At 48.0% G+C, this 16,053-nt stretch overlaps 1 protein-coding gene across 2 annotated transcripts in view; it reads right to left on the bottom strand.

Moving 5' to 3' along the window:
- Nucleotides 1-16,053, bottom strand: part of MAP2K3 (mitogen-activated protein kinase kinase 3) — a 51,970-nt gene that overhangs the window by 22,690 nt on the left and 13,227 nt on the right. Inside the window, exon 1 of one of the 2 annotated variants that reach the window (XM_084640850.1) lies at nucleotides 6,071-6,430. The exons of the other annotated variant lie outside the window; for it this stretch is intronic. Within the exon in view, the coding sequence (XP_084496976.1) occupies nucleotides 6,071-6,221 (151 nt within the window). The 5' untranslated portion in view covers nucleotides 6,222-6,430. Of the gene's footprint in view, nucleotides 1-6,070; nucleotides 6,431-16,053 lie in introns of those variants that run through there. 2 annotated transcript variants of the gene reach the window in all.

Below are 16,053 nucleotides of genomic sequence, written 5' to 3'. Positions count from 1 at the left end.
TACGATGGGTCGGACCAAAGGCCAGGAGGGAAACTTTATGCAGACCACCAGATCAGAGCTGCCGCTGGATATCAGAGGCCCTTCCTCCACCACCCACTGCCTTTCATCTCCCCTGCTCCAGAGTTCAATTGAGCAGCAGCCTCCTTATGTCACAGGCAATCCCTGTGATCTGGCGAACGTACACAACAGCGCTGAGCTAGAGCGCTGGGCAAGCCATCCATCTTTGGTCACCCAATGGCCGACTGCCCTATGGCCCTCTGGCTGCCAGCGTTCACCACAGGAAGATTCACTGGCAGCAGCTACACCAGGAGTTGCCCCATAGGGCATGCTCGGTTAACGACCATTGGTTCTACCCCGTGCAATGGAGAGGTCAAGGCTCCCCCAGGGGTGTTCTCTACCTCTGTCCAGGCCCTAAAGAGACCTGGTGGAGACCCTCTTTGGAGACTGTCATTTCTGCTCCTAGACCAACCAGGGCGCTGCTGTGCAAGACAACCCCCTTCCTTTTCCCCACGCCCAGTACCAAAGCACACTGCACCAGCAGCCCATCCTGTCCCACAGAGGGAGGTGGGCTCAATCAGTAGCCCCTTATTATTAGCCTCGCCTTCCCCATCATGCACCAACAAAACCAGCCTGGTAGCTCCCATATTTATTCCCATTGTGCAGTTGCAACCCTTGAGATAAGGAAAAGGAACCTAACTTGCGTCACAACAAAATCGCTGCCACCTTAGCCAACAAGAGTCCTACACTCCCGGGGGAGGGGGGTGCAAGCTCGCTGACTAGCCTCAGCAGCAAGTGGCCAGCTCCTAACTGAGCAAGCTCTGCTGAGAGTCTGCTTTCTGTTTAGTGAGCTGTCAACACCGCAGCAGTCACAGTTTCAGGTTTGCTAGCATGCAGCTTTTCCTCCTGGAGCCCAGATGGGTGAGAGAAGCTATAAATAACCCTGGGAGATTTACACTCTGATGATACTTCTCTGAATACTTTCTTGAGTACCACAGGAGCAAACACGAAACAAAGAACAAATCCATTCACCAGCTCTGAAATTCCCCACCCCCAGAAGTCACGTGTTTCCAGGTACCGAGAGCTCACCTCAGAGCCACAAATTGGAGCCCGCTGACGCCAGCTCAGATCACCTCTCTGCTCTGCCCAATTCACCTGCAGCAGCACACACCAAGACTCACTGGCTTCTCCTGCACTTCATTTTGGCCCTGAATCAGCAAAACTCTTTAGCACACATTTGACTTGCTATTTAGCACTTAAGCCCATTTGGAAAAATCCCACCCTAAGTGACTTGGGAGTACAAATCCCATTTACTTGCAGGGGGCGAATTCCCTTTCAGTGGGCCAAAAGTCAACAAGTCTGGAAAATCCCATCCACATACTTCAGTTCCATCAAAACAAAGGGATTTCAGTGCTTTGCTCAGTCAGGGCCTTTGAAGAGAACTCTTCCTCCTGCCCAAACCCCCCCCCCCCCCCGGCCCCAACCACAGAATGCAACCTTGCCCAAAAGGAGAGCCCTTTGCTCCCACACTTCCTGCAGTGTGCATTCACCCATTCCAGTGCACTGATAAAAGCCGTGAAAGCCTCTTAGGGCTAATTCAGATGGAGTGAAATTCCAGGTCTCAAATTGCCACCCTGCTATGCAGTGTACACGGCCCAGCTCCCCACTCAGCTGCCACTCAGAGAAGCAGTTCTGTGGGAGTGGACGTGTCATTCTAGGAGGGTCCTGTTGCATTTGTACATGGGACCTGCCACCTTTTAGATCCAGTATGAGTCCCGTGCTCTGGGGTGGCTTTATAAAAACACCAGCTTCCCTTTTTTTGTGCCTGCAAATGAGAACGAGTCAACATCTGCCTGCATGCCCCCCCTACCCCCATGAGATACCCACATGCCTGTGTGTGCACCTGAAAATCATTATGCCCATAAAACTGCATCTGTACTCGTTTGTGGGCACAAAAAGGGAGGCTGGTTTAAGGCCTCCATTGGGAGCCAGAGCTGAAGGTGGTTGTTAAAAAGCCTCCATCTCTGCTGGAAACGGAAATGAGCTGGATCTGGTTTAAAGGAAGCTATTTTGCTTAATCCTTCTGCTGCCCACTTAGCCACTATTGCCCTGAAGTTACCATAGGAACTACCAGCAGCGCATACAATGCTGCTTCTATGCTACAGGCTTCATTGATGCTTGCAGCACAGTGATAAGTGATGCATTCAGCTGGTGCCTAGGCAAGCTCCAGGTATCGTTCTGACTCGCTGCACACTCCCCTCTTGGCCCTGAACTTAGGGGTCAGTCCAGAGGTAGCTGGGGCCAAGTCAAACATCTCTGCGCTATGTTACTTAATAGATTGCGTGTCCGCAGAGAACAGTCCCCTTGCAACGGCAGAGAGGGAGGATGGTGTAGAAGAACTTAGGCGGTTAGCCTGGGATCGATACCCTGCTCTGCCACAGCCTTCCCGTGTTAAGTCACTTAGTCTCTCTGGGTACATCTACACTGCAGTTAGACACCCGCAGCTGGCCTGTGCCAGCCAACTCAGGCTAAGAGGCTCAGGCTAGGGGGTTACTTAACTGCAGAGTCGAGATTCAGACGCGGGCTGGAGCCCAGGGTTCTAGGACCCTGAGAGGTGGGAGGGTCCCACAGTTCAGGCTGCAGCCTGAGCTGGAATCTCTACTCTTCAAAAGCTCCATGAGTCCGAGTCAGCAGGCATGGGCCAGCTGCAGATGTGTAACTGTAAGTGCAGACATATCCCTCTGTGCCTCAGTTTCCTATCTGTACAGCGGAGATTACAGCACAGGGGTTTTGCAAGGACAAAACACACTGAAGACTGATGCACCTTGCAATATGGTCCATTGCGGGGGGGAAACCAGATATAGACTGAAAAGGCAGCTCTCAGGAATGGTTTCAGAGCTCCTGGTGAAAACCCAAATGTAAGCATCCCTGCCCCTCACTCTTCTAGAAGCCAAGCACAGGACCTGTCTCTACTGGTGAACACGGGGGCTGTGTTGTTTCTTTTACACACTCCCCTGCCCCTTCTCCAAATGTAGCTCTCTGCTGCAGACCAGCAGTATAGCTGCACTACCTTGGTGTCGAACGGGGCATGCACAGGAATGACCTACTCCAGTAAGCAACTGAGGTAGTGTGACTCTCCCCCCTCCTCTAGGCACACCCTGAAGGCACTTCCTGGCTCAGATCTAAAAACCGGTGACTAAACCAAGGCATGGAGGAGAAACTATCAGGCTCCATACCCAACTCCCTTGCTCTGGCAATGCCGTTAACCTCGATCCAAAGTACCCTCAGCGCTCACCTACAGTCACACTGATGACCACGTGCACAGCTGCTCCAACACACCGCTCGCATGGGAGCCGGTGACCTGCCGCTGATCCCTGCGTTCTAGCTTGATCATTAGGGCTCTCCCCAGGAAGAGGAAAACAGCAACCCTCTAAGGGCTCTCTGTACTCTGGCAGCAGTCTCTCGCTCCAGAGGCATACACATATTCAAGCCCAACACTGCGCCAAGATCAGCCAGCACAGCTCCAAGCAGAGACCAACACTTCCACTACAGCAGGCTCTAGTGACCCCAGGGGTACCTGTCACAGCAGAGCTGTGTCATTCTTCGTAAGCACAAGAATTGACTAGGTCAGTGCCAGACACTGGCAGGTGCACTGTGATTGCTCCTGGTAGGTAGGTGGTGGGTGCGCTGTGATTGCCTCCTGACAAGCAGACGGACACCCCATTTCAGGGGAAAGGAAGGGGTGGGGGAAAAGAGGACTTTTTAAAGAGAGTGGGATGAGAATTACAAAACCCTGCAACTCAAGACCTTCCATCCTGGCCAACTCCTGGCAAAGCATCCATTTCCAGCCCCAGCAGGTGGCTACATATGAGCTCTTAACCACATGTGTCATCTTGATTACCATCTCTCCCACACACTTGAATTCCAACAAGGTTTCCGTTAGAGCTAGAAACAAATGCTTCCTGCTGCCTGAAAACCCTGGACTCATCCCAGCTCCCCAGTGCATTGACCTCTAGCACGAGAAGCTTGAGAAACATGGGGTCAGATCCTCAGCTGCTGTAAACCCGAGTAGCCCCACAGTCTTCAGCATAGCTCCATTGATTTACGCCAGCCAAAGATCGAGCACATATGCTGCAAGGATCATGTCAGAATTCAAATGAGGCAAAGAGATGGTAATCGGAATGACATGATTTCAGGGATGCAGAGCTCAAAAGGCTTGTGAGCCTCATCTAACTCAGGCAACCCCTCAGAGCCATAGAAACAACACATGTCCATGAGAACACGAGAGCGGCCACACTGGGTCAGGCCAAAGGTCCACCTAGCCCAGAATCCTGTCTTCCGATAGTGGCCGATGCTAGGTGCCCCGGAGGGAATGAAAAGAACACGTGATCATTACGTGATCCATGCCCTTTCACCCACTCCCAGTCCAACAGCAAGTACTCAGCTGCCTTAGGGTACATTTACACTGGGAACAATAGTAAGGTATTCTCTTGCACCGGTGCAGCTCTCCTAATGTGATGCTAACAACAGAGGAAATGGTCAACACAGACACGAACAGGCACACTGACTACCTTGTCCTCTGAGTGGAGCCGCCATTGGTTGCACCAGTGTAGGGGAAAAGTTGGCAGGAATTCCTTGCGTAGGCAGGATTCCAGTCCCCAGCATGTCGCCACAGGCACACCTCTGCATCCTTCATGCTGAGAGAGGAACTATTTCCCTCCCTAGAGAAAGCCACCGACTGAATTTCTCCTGCCACAACCTTGATAAAGTTTAAAACCGCCAATTGCATTTCCTGGAGCTGTTTAATTCCACCTCGGTGTATGCATGTGTGTGGTACCTCTCCCTACTGGCTGACGTGGGTGGAAACTAGCAGGACAAATCTTAAGAACTGTAAATAAAGCTATTTGACTGAGCTGACCTTTGAAATGCAACCTCTGTTGCCTCATGGCCTCTGTACTCCCATGTGCCAGCCCCAGGTAAGGCACTGTGCAGAGGAAAGACAGCAGCGCTACAGAATCTACCATACAGGGGGAACAGGGACAAGAACTGGAGCATTAACAAGATAGTTGGCTTGAGGGCTCGGGAAAGGAAGTTAGCAACACCTCTCTAGAGGGTTTGATTTTGTATCCAGCACGTTCTGTTTGCCCCTGGACAGGACAGTCCGAGCACTGATTTGGGGATGAAGAAAGGCAAATGAAGGATGGGAAACCCAGTGTTTCATCCAAGCCACAGAAGAACAATAAATTTGTTAGTCTCTAAGGTGCCACAAGTCCTCCTTTTCTTTTTGCGGATACAGACTAACGCGGCTGCTACTCTGAAACCAGTCAGATAATAGTCAGCTTTAAGGGCAAGATAAGAGATCAGGTGACAATCTCCTTAGATAAAGGCACAGCCAGCTGAAGCAAAGAGGGTTGTTGGCTCCTCCAGCAGAGAGCCATGGCAATATTTGCACCACTCTGCAGCCTGGAAAGAGCAATCAAAGTGGGGGGGCGGGGGGCATGCTAAGTGCAGTTACCCGCCCCACTGGGCAATTTTTCTGAGAAGCCGTCTTTGTAGAATTTTTGCAGAAGTTGAAAAAGCGCAACAAGTCAACCAGGAGGAGGAACAGGCAGTTCATAAAAAGCCCCTTATAGTCAGAGCCGCCCACAGACCAACAAAAAACAGTCACCTGTTAACCTCTGCTGAATCACAGCTCTGAACTGCAGCAGGTTCCCTGTTGGGCACTCAATTCTAGTGCAAAAGGACTTTTTGTGCAAAACAAACAAACAAACAGCCTGTTGTGTTTGGCAAATGCTTTAAAAAAAAACCAACAACACACGCTTAGCTGCAAACCCTGCAGATTTTTCCATACTCATGCCAGCCTGTACACCTACAGCTGGCATTTCAACCCAACGCCTGCAAGTCTCCAATATCTTTAAAACTAGCTAACTGTCCGGAAATACAGACCCCTCCGAGCAACGTTACAAAGCAAAACTGCACAGAATGAACTGACAGAAAGTTCCACCGCCCCTTTTACCATCTGAACTGCTCTTTAGAGCTTCCCGCCACGTGTTTTGGAAATTGCAACATATACCTTGTTTCTTGTCCATGGTTTCCCAGAAATGAAGAACAGAAACAGCACGCCTTGAAGCAGCTGGGGGGTGGGGGGAGAGAAGGGGGAGAGGTCTGCAGGATCCAGTGCACAGAGCTTGCTGCAAACAACACTCCTTATTATAAAAAAGCATGCATGGTCCAAAGTACTCAACAGCCCTTTTCGATGACCTCTCTTTCCTCCCCTCCACGCCCCGTGCACAAACTAGAAGCAATCAGATCGTTCTAAGTTTTCTAGCCTGAGTGTGCTGGAGGAAAGAGGAAAAGATAGTGAGATGGCAGAGTGCAGTGTTCCTTCACAGGCAGCTGCCGAAGTTGGCCAGTTTCAGCTCAGATTACACTTTGAAAGCTCAACAGTTGTAAAAGCTGTAGCAGTGAAATAGCACATGACGTCAAACAGGAAACTGGACCAGGGCCAATTATGGAGGCCATTGAAGTACAGGATTTTTAAAATGCATCCCATCAGGACACATTACTGGACAAAGTGGTCGTTAAACCCAAGCTGGATTTTAAAAGGCAGCTTTTACAGACACACCCCTTCCAACCAAATGTAGACGATTTTAGATCAAGGTCAATAATGAAACAGTTAAACATGACAGCTATGCAGACAGGCTAATTCGGTTTTTTATGTCCCCGCGCACAACCACGGGACACAATGCAAGAACAGCGGATCAGAATTCTATCCTGCTTTCCACAAAGCTGCAGGGCTCCGAAGCCACACAGCACGGCCCATTACTGAAATGGCACGTGCTTCACTTGAAAGGAGGACTGGTCCCCGGCCCCAGTGAGCTTGCACTCTAAATAAAGCAAGATGCAAACAGTGAGAACTAATCAAAAGAAGAAAGAAAATGCAAGACAAGGACAAGGCTTATAAACATAAAGCTATGTGATTGCTTATGTCTCCACTTCGGTCTTCTTAAAGGGGCTTCATTGAATTCAAGACATACTGCAACAGAACCAGACAATGCACCAAACTTTTTTTTTTTTAAACCAAAAATTTTAAACCAGGATTGTGTCTTTTAACATATACACCGTTGTCCAACTATGAAATCTCTGTTCATGGAAAATGCCTTGCCCTCCTAGTGGTTCACCTCACCTATCGGAGCTTTGCATGCCAGCTTGGAGTCCGGCCTGCACTGCAACCTGTGTCAGCAATAGAACAAAAAGAAAAGGAGTACTTGTGGCACCTTAGAGACTAACCAATTTATTTGAGCATGAGCTTAGAAGCTCCTTGGAGCAGGCAAGTGCCAGCTGCTGTAGGGAAGAAGTGCAACTGACTGCCATGACAATAACTCTGTGGTGGGGGAAAACAAAGGGCTTGTTTAAAGTTAATAAGATGAAGGTGCACCAAATCATGCAGTAGTTACATTGAAGAAAGCAGACATTGCTTTTGGTCCACGGGGGGTGTGCGCAGAGTGCAAAGGGAAGAAAGATGCTTGTATTTATTTATAGAGCAGGTGACATCCAAATTGCTGTGCGCTTCTGACAACTATTACCACAACAAATAATGCAAACATTGTTCCATTACAATGCCAGGATAACAGCCATTCCAGGATGACAGCCATGGTGGCATCTCAGAAATAAAAATCACTGTACGGACTGTACTTGTAAATAAAGAGTTGGAGGCTGCAGGGGAAATCTCAATATTTTTGCACAAGTGTATGTAAAAAATAGGGGCCAAAGCATGTTTATTCTCTCCCATCCCTCAGATCAGGCCAACCAAAGCCAGTTTTGTACTTACTCTTTAGCTTCAAGCTTTGATAAGCACGTGCTTTTATTTGTTTCCATCACGAGTCAGCCTAGGAAAGATATTGCACCAAGTTCCTTCTTTACCTTAAGCTAATAATAGAAATACGCACCTGCCTGATTCACTCATGAAATATTCACTAATTGTGTAGGCTATGCTGGACCACGGGCACTGGAAGGAAGAAAGGTCAGAGATGGAGATAACTGTACATACTTAACAAGGCTGCTCTAATTTTAAGTAGTGTTTATAACACGGCCCAGAAGGACCGTCGAGGATGCTTCGGGGGGGGGGGGGGATTTACACCGCAGGCCATAGATTCAGGCTGAGGTTTTCAAAGTTTCTTAAAACAGGAACTGCCAAACTGGATGAGAACAGAGATCCATCTAATCCAGTTTCATCTTTGACATTGTTCAGCACTGGATGATTTAAGAGGAAGATGTGGGATAATCTGCCGCTCATACTTGATCTCATCCTGATCTTTAACATGGAGACTGACATAAGCTCCTGAAGCATGGGGTTTAGTATCCCTTCTCCAATTTTTAGCAATAACTAACAACTCTGGATGTTCTTGTTATCCATACAAACATCCCATTCATCTTTTAATCTTATTAAGTTCTTGGCCTCAACAACTTTCTGTGGCAATGACTTCCACCGTCTATTTACACTTGGTGTGAAAAAGCGTTTCCTTTGATCAGTTTTGAAGTTAACACTTTCAATTTCATGAATGTCCCCTTGTTTTTGTGTTATGAGACAATGAACAGAAATGCCGAATCCACCTGCTCATGTCTTATTCCCGAAGCTGAGAAAACTTCAACCTTAGTGGATGTGGGGAACTTGAGAAGAGTCTCGGTCAATGTTTTAGTTAGCGAGACAGATATTATTTACACAAACTCCCAGTCCAAAGGTTTGAATGCGCTGCAGACTCCCACACCACAAAGGATGCAAAGTAACTGGACGTTCATCATCCAACATTTAATACTGTGCAGTTAGACCAGAGGTGGGCAAACTACCACCCGCGGGACTGTCCTGCCTGGCCCTTGAGTTCCCAGCCAGGGAGGCTAGCCCCTAGGCCCTCCCCTGCTGGCTGTCCTCCCTCCCCCACAGACTCTGCTCACTGCGCCGCCAGTACTCGGGGGGGCGGGGGTGTTGGATAGGTGTGGGAGTCCTGGGGGGCCTGCCAGGGGGCAGGGGTGTGAATAGGGGTCGGGGCAGACAGGGGACAGGCAGCAGGGGGGATGGTTCTGGGCAGGGGGTCCTGGGAGGGGGCGGTCAGGGGACAAGGAGCAGGGAGGGTTGGATAGGTCAGAGGTTCTGAGGGGGGCAGTCGGGGGCGGATAGGGGGTGGGGGCCAGGCTGTTTGGGGAGGCACAGCCTTCATACCGTTTCAGAACACCGATGTGGCCCTCTGGCCAAAAAGTTTGCCCACCTGAGTTAGACCCTTGAACAAAAGGCATTGTAAGTGTTTTACTAAAATTAATTTAGCCACATGACGTCCCCATGAGGTGGGTAAGTTATTTCGCCATTTCTCAGATGGGTAAACTGTGGCACGGGTGGGTTAAAAGGACTTGCCCAGCGGAGTCCATGGCAGAGCTGGGAATACAAAGCAGGGGTCCTGACTCAATCTGCTCTAACTAGAAGGCAACACTGCAGTCTTCTTGGCTTTCAGAGTCCATGCTATCTCCTGTACATCAGCAACCCTCAGTAAGTGGAAGAGCACACCCTAAACACAGCAGTGATCTAGAACAGCCCTCCCAACAAAGGCCTGTTCCATCACCCTTCCCATCTAAACAGCTGCAGACAAATATGCTTTTGGAAATACTGAGTCAAGGTTAATACCTAATCAAGGATAACTGAAGACACGTATGGAAGATCCAAGGGCTTTTGAAAGAAATCAGAGAAAATAGTAATAGCTCGCCCCTTAAACACCAACAACTTTAGCATGGTAAGAAGGGTCCCTTTCCCACCTCTTAAATGTTTGGGAGGGGAAAGGATTAAGAGTCCCTTAAAATAAGAAGCATAAGGCAATGCTACACAGATCTGCCAACAGGAGCTGTGCAAATAACCAGTATTTCAGGTCACTGAGCAAAAAGTTAAAAATAATTATCTTGGAGTTGAACTAAACATTTATTTAAATCCAAAACATTTTTTTCGACTAATGGCGGGGGGGTTGGGGGGGGAGAGAAGACTGTTTTGTCTTGGATTTTTTTTATTTTAAACAACTTTTTGTCTGGAATATTAATTGTTTTATTTAAAAAAGTAAAAAGCTTTGTTTCAGAAATGTCAAAGCTATGTCAAAATGTCCCGTTTTCAAATGGAATAATTTGGCCAATTTGACAGAGATTCATGAAATCTTTTGGTGGACCCAAATCTGCACTTTTTTGACCAAAAATTTCATCCAGTTTTATATCCAAACACAGGAATGTTTAGACTAAACTGACAGGGACTGTATTTTTGTTGTGTGTGTGTGTGTGTGTGTGTGTCCAGGGCCTAGCATAATGGAGTCTAAGATTGGAGCCGCTAGGTGCTAGCACCATAGAAGTAGGAATTGATTATCTAGGAGGCTGGGGCGGACGGAGGGTTAAACAGCCAAGCGGAGTTCAGCAAGAGAAGAAACCAACATTATACAGACTCCTTAAACTCTTGATGGGATAAAGACCTTGCAATTAAAATACTAAAAGTTCCACTTGGGAAATTTCATGGTCACTTAGAGACTGCATAGCAGAAAATTCAGCTTCCATGTCTATATCAAGTTGGCTGCATTCAAGAACCCATAACTGCGCAGAAAGGTTTCATAGAAAGGACCATAATCCAGCCCCCCCAAAATTGCTCTAGTTATGGAAAGGGGGTTTGGTTTTAATCAAACCTCTTAACATTTCTCTATCCTACAATAAAAATCCAGTGTTCTAGCTTGATGAATTAACATTCCTCTTAGCAGACATTTCTGTGCCTCCCTACAGCCGAGTAACAGAGAGAACAGTCTATTCCCAGCCAGACAATCCCCAGTGTTAGAAGCCCAGCACAGTGCAGCATCTTGTAACAGTCTACAGTAATATGCACTTAGCGCACTGACTAGGCAGCCACAGTTTCCTCTGTACGTATGCAACACTGACGCCCCCTAGGGTCTGAGAGCGCCCCAAGCAAAGGAAATCCAACAATCAATGGGTCATACCTCAATCTCACAGCAAGGCCTGGGGATTCTGCTGTACATTAGTGTGGCGGACTAGAAGTTCTCCAGTAGCTCTATTTATATGCAGGCTTTCAAGTGAATCCAATATGAAAATACAGTCACCTCTGGGTTAGTTATTTGGATATTAAAATCTATGCTATGCCGTGCCCACATTCCCAGTTTTCAATACAACAGATCACTGTACTGACGATGTCTGACTGCAGTGCAGGGGCTGGAAGTCAGGGGAAACCTGGGGACTTTGGCAGATTTAGCTGGAGCTTTGGGGACCTGGACGCAGCACCGGATTTGTGGGAGCAGCACATTAGCGGCTGTTCCTGCTGAATGTGACCAGCTGTAAAGTAGTTCACAATATTGACATTTAAATTGCCTGCTTTAAGTCTGAGTTAATCCCCCTAAGATGCATGGACCAGATAACACCTGTCTGAGCTACTGGTGTGGTCCATCTGACTTCCAGGAAGACACCACTGCACTGGTTACAGTCTCAGTGTCCAGGTTACCTGCACAACCACAAGCGTTGGGGAAAAAAAACGTTGTGGGTTTGTTTTTTAAATGCAAGCTGAGACTCTCAAGCACAGGGCTGGTTCTGCAGCTGCAGGACTATGGCCTACACAGGGCTGCAATCATACCACCAGGATCAGACCCAGAGCTGTGAGGAAGCTTCCCACTTATAATGGAGACCGGTCACCCCTCTAGGAGAAGGTGAAATGAGGAACCACTAGCTGGTGTTTGTACGATGCCTTAAATATGCAACATTGCTATATATGTGCTAAGAATTTGCAACAAGGGCTTATACGAAAGCTCAATAAGATGACTAGATGCATGGCAATGGCAGATAATGTCCCAGCTTGCATTTAAAAATGCACCAAGGCTCAAGGCAGAGAGCCAAGCGCAGCTCACGGGACACAGGACAGCCACGCACATCCGCATCTTCAGCTCTTTCGATGACTCCTTACATCAATGTCCATTTCCGTGGCTGGATTTTCAAGCTAGTTCTCAGTACTTGAGAGGAAGGCACTTGCAGGAGATCTCTTTCCCAAAGGGCCTGCTCAGAGCAGCAGCGTTGGCTACGCTTCCTCCCACAAACAGAAGTGCTCTGACTCAGACTCAAGCGGACGTCGGTGACTGCTCTACAGCGGCACACAGCACTAAACCACCTGCCTACCTCTCCTATTCATACCGCTCCCCATCCAGCTGGGCACTGTCCCCCTGCTTAAAGCTCGCACATAGACCTAGTTAAGCATCTTCCTAATGCAGACCCAGCCATGGATAAAAGCATGCCCCGTGCTGACAGGCTTCTGAAGCAGCTGACTCCAGAACCCAACCCCTCAGCTCTGTGGTGCAAGGTCTAGTCAGGCAGTAGAGCCCCAGCTGGTAGATTCATTACCCTCATGCAGCCTCTAGTCTGCACAATTGCATCAAACAGCTAACCCTAAAGAGTAAAATATTCTTAGAATTATGAAACTTGGGACCGAAAGACAGGCTGCACTGACCCAGCTGCACACACACTTCGGGGTGGGGGTGGGGGAGCAGAAAGGGGGCTGGCATGCAGCCACAAGACAAAGATCTGGAAAGCAATCCCAGCCCAAATGCATCTTAATTGTTAAGCAAAGGCAAGCTAGACTAAGAGAAAAGCAAGTCCTATGCATCCTCTCTCTCCCTGCCTCGCACCTCGCTCCTAGACCAAAAAGGTACACAAGCACAGAGGTGATAGCCATGGAGAGTCAGAAAAGCCAGCAGCTCATTTATATCTTGAATCCTTCCAGACAGGCAGAGAGGGATTTTCATCTTTGCTGCAAGTTTAAAGCTGACTAGACACCTGCTCTAGCAAATGGAGCTGGGTGAAAAATAAGCAAACTTTTCCCATCTGCAGCTGTGTTCCCTGAACAGAGGTCAGAGGCATAGTGAAAACAAACACAGGTGTTCTGTCTGGCCCAGAGACCACAGTCAGGCTCTTCTTCAGAAAAAGCAATTTCCAGTCTGAGAACAAGGCAGGCAGCTGCATGGAGCATTTAGAGGAAAGTTTCCCCCTCTGGAGTCATAACTGTAGCATCATTGGACTCTGTGGTTATTGCTTCTCAACACTCCAGCTCAACACACAGTTTACACGTTTTGGTTTAACTGCTGGCTTTGCAGACGCCCCTTGGGATCCGTGAGTCCAGCTCACTCTCACAGGCATATGGGTCCTGCAGTAAAAGAAAGCCTGTCAGAAGCAACAAGTATAGTTGTGCATGAAACTCCAGAGATTCAAGGAGCAAGGAGGTGCCACTTGTACGATCAGTTGTCTGATTCTGTTCTCACTAAGGCAGCCTTCTCCAACCAGGACAGGCTGAGAAGAAACACAAGCCTGACAGACCTCATCACAAGTGAAAGTCTTAGTTAACAGTAAAAGGAAAAGGAGTACTTGTGGCAGCTTAGAGACTAACAAATTTATTTGAGCATAAGCTTTCATGAGCTACAGCTCACTTCATCGGATGCATTCAGTGGAAAATACAGTGGGGAGATGCATCCACTGAATGCAAGTACAGACACGGCTGCTGCTCTGAAACCTGTCGTCATTAGTTAACAGTGGTACTAGAGGTTTCAGAGCAGCCGCTGTGTTAGTCTGTATTCGCAAAAAGAACAGGAGGACTTGTGGCACCTCAGAGACTAACCAATTTATTAGAGCATAAGCTTTCGTGAGCTACAGTTCACTTCATCCGCTGCAGTGGATTTCCACTGAATGCATCCGATGAAGAGAGCTGTTGCTCACGAAAGCGGATGTTCAAATAAATTGGTTAGTCTCTGAGGTGCCACAAGTCCTCCTGTTCTTTTAGTGGTACTACAGAGGATTTTTTCCTGCTTTCACTGTCAATCTACCAAACGAATTGCTGCTACTTTTCTTTGGACATAACCCCGAGTACATCTTCAGAGGAGAAACTATATTCATTTGCACCTGGCTGCGTCATCATTTCAATCCAGTGGGAGGCTTTGATTATATATTATAGTGGAAAAGAATTCAAACTGGGATGCTGAACTGATAGTTCATTGAAGATGACAAACCAATGCAGCATTACATTTCTCTTTAATTTATAAGTGACAATATCTTGAATAACTCCCTCCCCATTTACACTAGTAGTTATATCTTAGACACTGTATTTCCTCCATTCCCATATCAAACCAACTGTGACTAAATTTCCAGGTCCCCACTATATTCCAATTGGCTTTTACGCCCAGACACTTTAATAGGCTCTGTCAAGTGTTATACACTAATCTCTATTTGGCTCTATGCATAATAGAGAAAACAAGAGTTAGTTTTAATTCCTGCTTAGCCCCCAGGTTCCCCACAAACCTTTCAAGAGGGATTTCTCTACCCCCCCCCCCCGCCAGCTGTCGGAGTTTGGAGAATTCCCATATCATTGAGGAGATAGCGGGGGTGGAAGAAAAAAACGGAACCAGTGATACTTGGTCCATTTCTCCATAAGCAGCCACTGGCCTTCACCTTAGGATATCAGCATCTCCATTCTCACATCCAAAGCTCTGTATTCAACAACTGCCAGGTTACAAGCATTACTCCGACCCATTGAACAAATAATGCTCCCAGGTCATAATGAAAGAGGTAGGTGACAAGCTTGGCCCACGTACCCCACCAGCAATGAGGCGACAAGAATTAAGAAAGCAAGTCCTCAACTCAGACAGGTACTTAGACACAGGCGTGACATTAAGGACGGTCGTAGTCTCATCAAAGTCAATAGCACTGCTCACGTCCTTGAAGGTGCTTCAAGTCCTTGGTGAATCAGGGTCTAAGTCAGAGGTGGGCAAACTACGGCCCACATCTGGCCCGCGGGACCATCCTGCCTGGCCCCTGAGCTCCTGGCCGGGAAGGCGAGCCCCCGGCCCCTCCCTTGCTGTTCCCCCTCCCCCTCCCCCGCAGCCTCACCTCGCCACGCCACCAGTCCTCTGGCCCACCGCTCCTGCTGGGCAGTGCTCTGGGCAGCGTGGCTGGCTCCGGCCAGGCGGTGGGACTGCAAGCTCCTGCTGCATGTCCATGAAAAGATACCCCAGCCCTCAAACAGCGAGTTTCCAAATGCCAACATCACAGCCTGCATGGCAGAGCCAGGTCACACTAGGTTATCCTAGATAGGGGAAGAGGATAGAGAGCAACACAATTCACTGTGCCAGTGTCATGGTTTACTGCACCTATTGCTTCCGTCTCTCAAATCAATTTATTTTAATTGCACAGAGTGTTTCTCAAAGTCAAGTGGAAATAAGCTATAAGCTTTGCAGGTGGTTTTGTATCAAATCCCATTCAAACAACTGTCTCTCTGCTCTGTGGAAATAGCTTTTGCCGGGCAGACAGACAAGTCCCAACATGTCAGCTCATATCCTGGGTCAAGGTCTAACAGGCTGTGAGTCAACACAGCTTTCTTGGCTGCAGCCTACAGCCACTTGGAAGCCCTAGGCAGACCCTATACGAGGCATTCCTTAAAAAAAAAAAAAAAAAAAAAAGCCTCCCATATGAAAGAAGCCCAGAATCAGAAGTGCCACGGGGGGCCATTCTGTCGAGAGGAATGTAGAATGGAATGGAATGTACAGAAGTCAAAGTTTTAAAGATTAAAAGGGAAAAACGTTGGCTTTCTTCCATGCAATTGTTACAGGCAGAGCTCACTGAGGGGAAGCCACGTGTAAAATCCCAAGTGGGAAAACCCACAATCACTGCACAAGAAACTCCTTGTGAAGGCAAAACTCAAGTGCAAACTTTCCTGGTGACTTGGGCTCCATACACAAAAAAAGGAGTCAGACACACACGACAACTGTATGGTGGCAGAAGGACAACCAGTGTGAGAAGGAATGTGGTGGGTGTCTAAATGAGGAATGTGTTGAGGCCAATAAAGTTTGGATTCATACAAAAGTCACTTACAACTTTCTCCTACAGTAGAACCTCAGAGTTACGAACCCCTCAGCACAGAGGTTGTTCCTAACTCTGAAATGTTCCTAACTCTGAACAAAACATTATAGTTGTTCTTTCAAAAGTTTACAACTTTGAAACTTTGCT

This window comes from Lepidochelys olivacea (genome assembly GCF_965140295.1).
Source record: "Lepidochelys olivacea isolate rLepOli2 genome assembly, chromosome: 10".
NCBI lineage: Eukaryota > Metazoa > Chordata > Testudines > Cheloniidae > Lepidochelys > Lepidochelys olivacea.
The sequence above is the reverse complement of the archived record's forward strand: the minus strand, read 5'-3'. Positions and strand labels throughout refer to the sequence as shown.